Source organism: Lepisma saccharinum, unplaced genomic scaffold (genome assembly GCF_977018435.1).
Source record: "Lepisma saccharinum unplaced genomic scaffold, izLepSacc3.1 HAP1_SCAFFOLD_42, whole genome shotgun sequence".
NCBI classification, from domain to species: Eukaryota; Metazoa; Arthropoda; class Insecta; order Zygentoma; family Lepismatidae; genus Lepisma; species Lepisma saccharinum.
The window spans coordinates 1,202,354-1,211,281 of record NW_028142902.1 but is presented as its reverse complement, the minus strand read 5'-3'; the positions used below and the strand labels follow the sequence as shown (position 1 = coordinate 1,211,281).

General features: G+C 34.4%; 1 protein-coding gene across 1 annotated transcript; it reads left to right on the top strand.

Annotated features, from left to right (window-relative positions):
- Positions 1-6,219: 6,219 nt before the first annotated feature.
- On the top strand, positions 6,220-7,047 carry LOC145982273 (uncharacterized). The gene has a single exon (XM_083115845.1). The coding sequence runs from the start codon at positions 6,220-6,222 to the stop codon at positions 7,045-7,047; it is 828 nt and encodes a 275-aa protein (XP_082971971.1).
- Positions 7,048-8,928: the final 1,881 nt, after the last annotated feature.

Genomic DNA, 8,928 nt, shown 5'->3' with positions numbered 1-8,928 from the left:
TTACAAAAGGATTAAATTTTTCATGATGAGCCAATAGAGAGCTTCGACCTGAGTACATTTAATGTAAAATCACCTTTGTATCTCCTATAGTAACGGAGATAAGCGAGTTTGAAATGTTATATGTTGTTATCGTAAAACGTGAGGCCATTGTTTGGATTACATTGTTTCAACAATCAAAGTGGTTATTTCAAATCTCCACGACGACGACTACAATCATGCACAAATAGAATGTTTACTTTATTGTTATGAGAATTTCCATGGTAACTAAGCATGAATATTACAAAAGGATTAAATTTTTCCTGATGAGCAAATAGAGAGCATCGACCTGATTACATTGAGTGTAAAATCACCTTTGTATCTCCTATAGTAACGGAGATATACGAGTTTGAAATTTTATATAATGTTATCGTAAACGTGATTCCATAGGATGTATTACATTTTTTCAACAATCAAAGTGGTTATTTCAAATCTCCACGACGACGACTACAATCATGCACAAATAGATTGTTTGCTTTATTGTTATGAGAGTTTCCATGGTAACTAAGCATGAATATTACACAAAGATTAAATTTTTCCTGATGAGCCAATAGAGAGCTTCGACCTGATTACATTTAATGTAAAATCACCTTTGTATCTCATATAGTAACGGAGATATGCGAGTTTGAAATTTCATATAATGTTATCGTAAAACGTGAGGCCATAGGTTGTATTACATTGTTTCAACAATCAGAGTGGTTATTTCAAATCTCCACGACGATGACTACAATTATGCACAAATAGATTGTTTACTTTATTGTTATGAGAGTTTCCATGGTTACTAAGCATGAATATTACAAAAGGATTAAATTTTTCCTGATGAACCAATAGAGAGCTTCGACCTGATTACATTTAATGTAAAATCACCTTTGTATCTCCTATAGTAACGGAGATATGCGAGTTTGAAATTTTATATAATGTTATCGTAAAACGTGAGGCCATAGGTTGCATTACATTGTTTCAACAATCAAAGTGGTTATTTGAAATCTCCACGACGATGACTACAATCATGCACAAATAGCTTGTTTACTTTATTGTTATGAGAGTTTCCATGGTAATTAAGCATGAATATTACACATGGATTAAATTTTTCCTGATGAGCCAATAGAGATCTTCCACCTGATTACATTTAATGTAAAATCGCCTTTGTATCTCCTATAGTAACGGAGATATGCGAGTTTGAAATTTTATATAATGTTATCGTAAAACGTGAGGCCATAGGTTGTATTACATTGTTTCAACAATCAGAGTGGTTATTTCAAATCTCCACGACGATGACTACAATCATGCACAAATAGATTGTTTGCTTTATTGTTATGAGAGTTTCCATGGTAACTAAGCATGAATATTACACAAGGATTAAATTTTCCCTGATGAGCCAATAGAGATCTTCGACCTGATTACATTTAATGTAAAATCGCCTTTGTATCTCCTATAGTAACGGAGATATGCGAGTTTGAAATTTTATATAATGTTATCGTAAAACGTGAGGCCATAGGTTGTATTACATTCTTTCAACAATCAGAGTGGTTATTTCAAATCTCCACGACGACGACTACAATCATGCACAAATAGATTGTTTGCTTTATTGTTATGAGAGTTTCCATGGTAACTAAGCATGAATATTACACAAGGATTAAATTTTTCCTGATGAGCCAATAGAGATCTTCGACCTGATTACATTTAATGTAAAATCGCCTTTGTATCTCCTATAGTAACGGAGATATGCGAGTTTGAAATTTTATATAATGTTATCGTAAAACGTGAGGCCATAGGTTGCATTACATTGTTTCAACAATCAAAGTGGTTATTTGAAATCTCCACGACGATGACTACAATCATGCACAAATAGCTTGTTTACTTTATTGTTATGAGAGTTTCCATGGTAACTAAGCATGAATATTACACATGGATTAAATTATTCCTGAGGAGAAAATAGAGATCTTCCACCTGATTACATTTAATGTAAAATCGCCTTTGTATCTCCTATAGTAACGGAGATATGCGAGTTTGAAATTTTATATAATGTTATCGTAAAACGTGAGGCCATAGGTTGTATTACATTGTTTCAACAATCAGAGTGGTTATTTCAAATCTCCACGACGACGACTACAATCATGCACAAATAGATTGTTTGCTTTATTGTTATGAGAGTTTCCATGGTAACTAAGCATGAATATTACACAAGGATTAAATTTTTCCTGATGAGCCAATAGAGATCTTCGACCTGATTACATTTAATGTAAAATCGCCTTTGTATCTCCTATAGTAACGGAGATATGCGAGTTTGAAATTTTATATAATGTTATCGTAAAACGTGAAACTATTGTTTGGCTTACATTGTTTCAACAATCAAAGTGGTTATTTCAAATCTCCACGACGATGACTACAATCATGCACAAATAGCTTGTTTACTTTATTGTTATGAGAGTTTCCATGGTAACTAAGCATGAATATTACAAAAGGATTAAATTTTTCATGATGAGCCAATAGAGAGCTTCGACCTGAGTACATTTAATGTAAAATCACCTTTGTATCTCCTATAGTAACGGAGATAAGCGAGTTTGAAATGTTATATATTGTTATCGTAAAACGTGAGGCCATTGTTTGGATTACATTGTTTCAACAATCAAAGTGGTTATTTCAAATCTCCACGACGACGACTACAATCATGCACAAATAGAATGTTTACTTTATTGTTATGAGAATTTCCATGGTAACTAAGCATGAATATTACAAAAGGATTAAATTATTCCTGAGGAGAAAATAGAGATCTTCCACCTGATTACATTTAATGCAAAATCGCCTTTGTATCTCCTATAGTAACGGAGATATGCGAGTTTGAAATTTTATATAATGTTATCGTAAAACGTGAGGCCATAGGTTGTATTACATTGTTTCAACAATCAGAGTGGTTATTTCAAATCTCCACGACGACGACTACAATCGTGCACAAATAGATTGTTTGCTTTATTGTTATGAGAGTTTCCATGGTAACTAAGCATGAATATTACACAAGGATTAAATTTTTCCTGATGAGCCAATAGAGATCTTCGACCTGATTACATTTAATGTAAAATCGCCTTTGTATCTCCTATAGTAACGGAGATATGCGAGTTTGAAATTTTATATAATGTTATCGTAAAACGTGAGGCCATAGGTTGTATTACATTGTTTCAACAATCAGAGTGGTTATTTCAAATCTCCACGACGACGACTACAATCATGCACAAATAGATTGTTTGCTTTATTGTTATGAGAGTTTCCATGGTAACTAAGCATGAATATTACACAAGGATTAAATTTTTCCTGATGAGCCAATAGAGATCTTCGACCTGATTACATTTAATGTAAAATCGCCTTTGTATCTCCTATAGTAACGGAGATATGCGAGTTTGAAATTTTATATAATGTTATCGTAAAACGTGAGGCCATAGGTTGTATTACATTGTTTCAACAATCAGAGTGGTTATTTCAAATCTCCACGACGATGACTACAATTATGCACAAATAGATTGTTTACTTTATTGTTATGAGAGTTTCCATGGTAACTAAGCATGAATATTACAAAAGGATTAAATTTTTCCTGATGAGCCAATAGAGAGCTTCGACCTGATTACATTTAATGTCAAATCACCTTTGTATCTCCTATAGTAACGGAGATATGCGAGTTTGAAATTTTATATAATGTTATCGTAAAACGTGAAACTATTGTTTGGCTTACATTGTTTCAACAATCAAAGTGGTTATTTCAAATCTCCACGACGATGACTACAATCATGAACAAATAGCTTGTTTACTTTATTGTTATGAGAGTTTCCATGGTAACTAAGCATGAATATTACAAAAGGATTAAATTTTTCATGATGAGCCAATAGAGAGCTTCGACCTGAGTACATTTAATGTAAAATCACCTTTGTATCTCCTATAGTAACGGAGATAAGCGAGTTTGAAATGTTATATATTGTTATCGTAAAACGTGAGGCCATTGTTTGGATTACATTGTTTCAACAATCAAAGTGGTTATTTCAAATCTCCACGACGACGACTACAATCATGCACAAATAGAATGTTTACTTTATTGTTATGAGAATTTCCATGGTAACTAAGCATGAATATTACAAAAGGATTAAATTTTTCCTGATGAGCAAATAGAGAGCATCGACCTGATTACATTGAGTGTAAAATCACCTTTGTATCTCCTATAGTAACGGAGATATACGAGTTTGAAATTTTATATAATGTTATCGTAAACGTGATTCCATAGGATGTATTACATTTTTTCAACAATCAAAGTGGTTATTTCAAATCTCCACGACGACGACTACAATCATGCACAAATAGATTGTTTGCTTTATTGTTATGAGAGTTTCCATGGTAACTAAGCATGAATATTACACAAAGATTAAATTTTTCCTGATGAGCCAATAGAGAGCTTCGACCTGATTACATTTAATGTAAAATCACCTTTGTATCGCATATAGTAACGGAGATATGCGAGTTTGAAATTTTATATAATGTTATCGTAAAACGTGAGGCCATAGGTTGTATTACATTGTTTCAACAATCAGAGTGGTTATTTCAAATCTCCACGACGATGACTACAATTATGCACAAATAGATTGTTTACTTTATTGTTATGAGAGTTTCCATGGTTACTAAGCATGAATATTACAAAAGGATTAAATTTTTCCTGATGAGCCAATAGAGAGCTTCGACCTGATTACATTTAATGTAAAATCACCTTTGTATCTCCTATAGTAACGGAGATATGCGAGTTTGAAATTTTATATAATGTTATCGTAAAACGTGAGGCCATAGGTTGCATTACATTGTTTCAACAATCAAAGTGGTTATTTGAAATCTCCACGACGATGACTACAATCATGCACAAATAGCTTGTTTACTTTATTGTTATGAGAGTTTCCATGGTAATTAAGCATGAATATTACACATGGATTAAATTTTTCCTGATGAGCCAATAGAGATCTTCCACCTGATTACATTTAATGTAAAATCGCCTTTGTATCTCCTATAGTAACGGAGATATGCGAGTTTGAAATTTTATATAATGTTATCGTAAAACGTGAGGCCATAGGTTGTATTACATTCTTTCAACAATCAGAGTGGTTATTTCAAATCTCCACGACGACGACTACAATCATGCACAAATAGATTGTTTGCTTTATTGTTATGAGAGTTTCCATGGTAACTAAGCATGAATATTACACAAGGATTAAATTTTTCCTGATGAGCCAATAGAGATCTTCGACCTGATTACATTTAATGTAAAATCGCCTTTGTATCTCCTATAGTAACGGAGATATGCGAGTTTGAAATTTTATATAATGTTATCGTAAAACGTGAGGCCATAGGTTGCATTACATTGTTTCAACAATCAAAGTGGTTATTTCAAATCTCCACGACGATGACTACAATCATGCACAAATAGCTTGTTTACTTTATTGTTATGAGAGTTTCCATGGTAACTAAGCATGAATATTACAAAAGGATTAAATTTTTCCTGATGAGCCAATAGAGAGCTTCGACCTGATTACATTTAATGTCAAATCACCTTTGTATCTCCTATAGTAACGGAGATATGCGAGTTTGAAATTTTATATAATGTTATCGTAAAACGTGAGGCCATAGGTTGCATTACATTGTTTCAACAATCAAAGTGGTTATTTCAAATCTCCACGACGACGACTACAATCATGCACAAATAGATTGTTTACTTTATTGTTATGAGAGTTTCCATGGTAACTGAGCATGAATATTACACATGGATTAATTTTTTCCTGATGAGCAAATAGAGAGCATCGACCTGATTACATTGAGTGTAAAATCACCTTTGTATCTCCTATAGTAACGGAGATATACGAGTTTGAAATTTTATATAATGTTATCGTAAACGTGATTCCATAGGATGTACAGCAGCGACGTTCGATTTCTGCCGGTGGCGTTGGCTGCTATATCGCGTGCGAGACAGTCGGCGGGCCTAGACTGAACAGGCATGCGCAGTAACACGTAAACACGTAGTGTCTCGGAAAAATTGCATTGTGTCGTATCTGCCTTTTAGCAACGAGGTGTTAGGCGTGTGTGTAACATTGCAAATAATACTGCTTATTTATCGTACAGAAAGTGTGTGTCTGAGTATCTGTAAGTTTCTGGGCAAACAAAATGCCACCCATTAACTCCAAACTTGGGTCAAAAACGCTTCACAGTCAATCTCGCGAAGTTGTAAATAATGTACATTCCTTTGCAAAACGTGAAGCGGCTTCTGGTGGTTTGTTAATACCATTGAAAAAGGTACAAGAGAGAGTGGCAGCAGCAACTGGGGTGCCTGTGAGAACATTAAGAAATATAATTAAAGAAGGGAAACAGTGTGAGGAACAAGGCACCTCTTTTCAAACGCCTGGGAAAGTGCATCGTGTACCGAAACGAATCACCGATATTGATGACTTCGATAAATGTGTAATAAAACGGACAATTAACAATTTCTACATTGAGGACAAAACGGTGCCAACTGTGAAGAAACTGCTCTCAAAACTGCAAGACAACATACAGTTTAGAGGAGGCAGTACAAGTTTAAAAGTTATATTAGGCGATATGGGATATACGTGGAGGAAAACCAGAAATAACAGAGCGATATTAGTGGAAAAGCATGATATTAGATCAATGCGTGTGTCATATTTACGTGCAATACAGAAATATAGGGGGGAAGGCAGACCAATCATATACGAGGACGAAACCTATATCCACAGCACGCACACAAGACCTAAAAACTGGAGTGATGACAACACTTCAGGATTGTTGGCTCCCATTTCGAAAGGACAAAGACTGATTATTATTCATGCTGGCGGTCGTGCTGGGTTTGTGCCTGGTGCATTTCTGATGTTTAAATCCAACAGAACGACTGGCGATTACCACCATGAGATGAATGCTGCAAATTACAAAAAGTGGTTAACTGAAAAGTTAATTCCAAATTTGCCCCCAAATCAGTTTTAGTTATTGATAACGCCCCATACCACAACGTGCAGTTAAACAAAGCTCCTACGAGTGCTAGCAATAAAAGTGTTATGCAAACCTGGCTAACAGCTAATAATGTGCCATTTCATGACAAAATGCTGAAGGTCGAACTTTACAGTCTTATTAAATCTCATAAGCCACTGCGTAAAGAATATGTAATAGATAATCTCCTCGCCATACATGGACATACTGTTCTCAGATTACCGCCTTATTCACCAGAAATCAATCCAATAGAACTCATTTGGGCCGATATTAAACAATGGGTAGCCGGTAACAATACAACCTTTAAACTGGATGCTGTAATGAATTTGTGCGAACAGAGGGTTAATGAGATTGGGATAGAAAAGTGGGAAAACGTTTGTCAACACGTGGAGACAATAGAAAAACAATATATTGAACAGGAGGGAATTATAGAGGATGTTATTGAGAACTTTGTTATTAACGTTGGAGATAGTGACACCGGTAACAGTAGTGACAGTGATATAAATAGCAGTGGAACTGATAACGAAATGTCAGGTGTGGAATACCTTTCAGATGTATAAAACACTTGTTTGTAATATGTTAGCAATGAACGTGTTCGTGTGTGAATATGTATAAATTTTAATATTTATATTATATACATTTTGAAGAAAAGTTGTTTTGTTCAATTATTATGTTCGTTCATGTAAAAAAATATTTTCACATTTTTTTATCTGGTGTGTGCTGTAATTAAAACTTCGAAACTCCAGCTTCTACGTCTGTTCGTATGTGGGCGCAGTGTTTACGTTCCGCACAACATTAGCCATCGTCATCCACATCGGCCAGTCACGTGCTCGTTAGAAACTCCCCTCGCAGCGCGCACAGTCAAGGTCACCGGCAGAAATCGAACGTCGCTGCTGTATTACATTTTGTCAACAATCAAAGTGGTTATTTCAAATCTCCACGACGACGACTACAATCATGCACAAATAGATTGTTTGCTTTATTGTTATGAGAGTTTCCATGGTAACTAAGCATGAATATTACACAAAGATTAAATTTTTCCTGATGAGCCAATGGAGAGCTTCGACCTGATTACATTTAATGTAAAATCACCTTTGTATCTCATATAGTAACGGAGATATGCGAGTTTGAAATTTTATATAATGTTATCGTAAAACGTGAGGCCATAGGTTGTATTACATTGTTTCAACAATCAGAGTGGTTATTTCAAATCTCCACGACGATGACTACAATTATGCACAAATAGATTGTTTACTTTATTGTTATGAGAGTTTCCATGGTAACTAAGCATGAATATTACAAAAGGATTAAATTTTTCCTGATGAGCCAATAGAGATCTTCCACCTGATTACATTTAATGTAAAATCGCCTTTGTATCTCCTATAGTAACGGAGATATGCGAGTTTGAAATTTTATATAATGTTATCGTAAAACGTGAGGCCATAGATTGTATTACATTGTTTCAAAAATCAGAGTGGTTATTTCAAATCTCCACGACGATGACTACAATCATGCACAAATAGATTGTTTGCTTTATTGTTATGAGAGTTTCCATGGTAACTAAGCATGAATATTACACAAGGATTCAATTTTTCCTGATGAGCCAATAGAGATCTTCGACCTGATTACATTTAATGTAAAATCGCCTTTGTATCTCCTATAGTAACGGAGATATGCGAGTTTGAAATTTTATATAATGTTATCGTAAAACGTGAGGCCATAGGTTGTATTACATTCTTTCAACAATCAGAGTGGTTATTTCAAATCTCCACGACGACGACTACAATCATGCACAAATAGATTGTTTGCTTTATTGTTATAAGAGTTTCCATGGTAACTAAGCATGAATATTACACAAGGATTAAATTTTTCCTGATG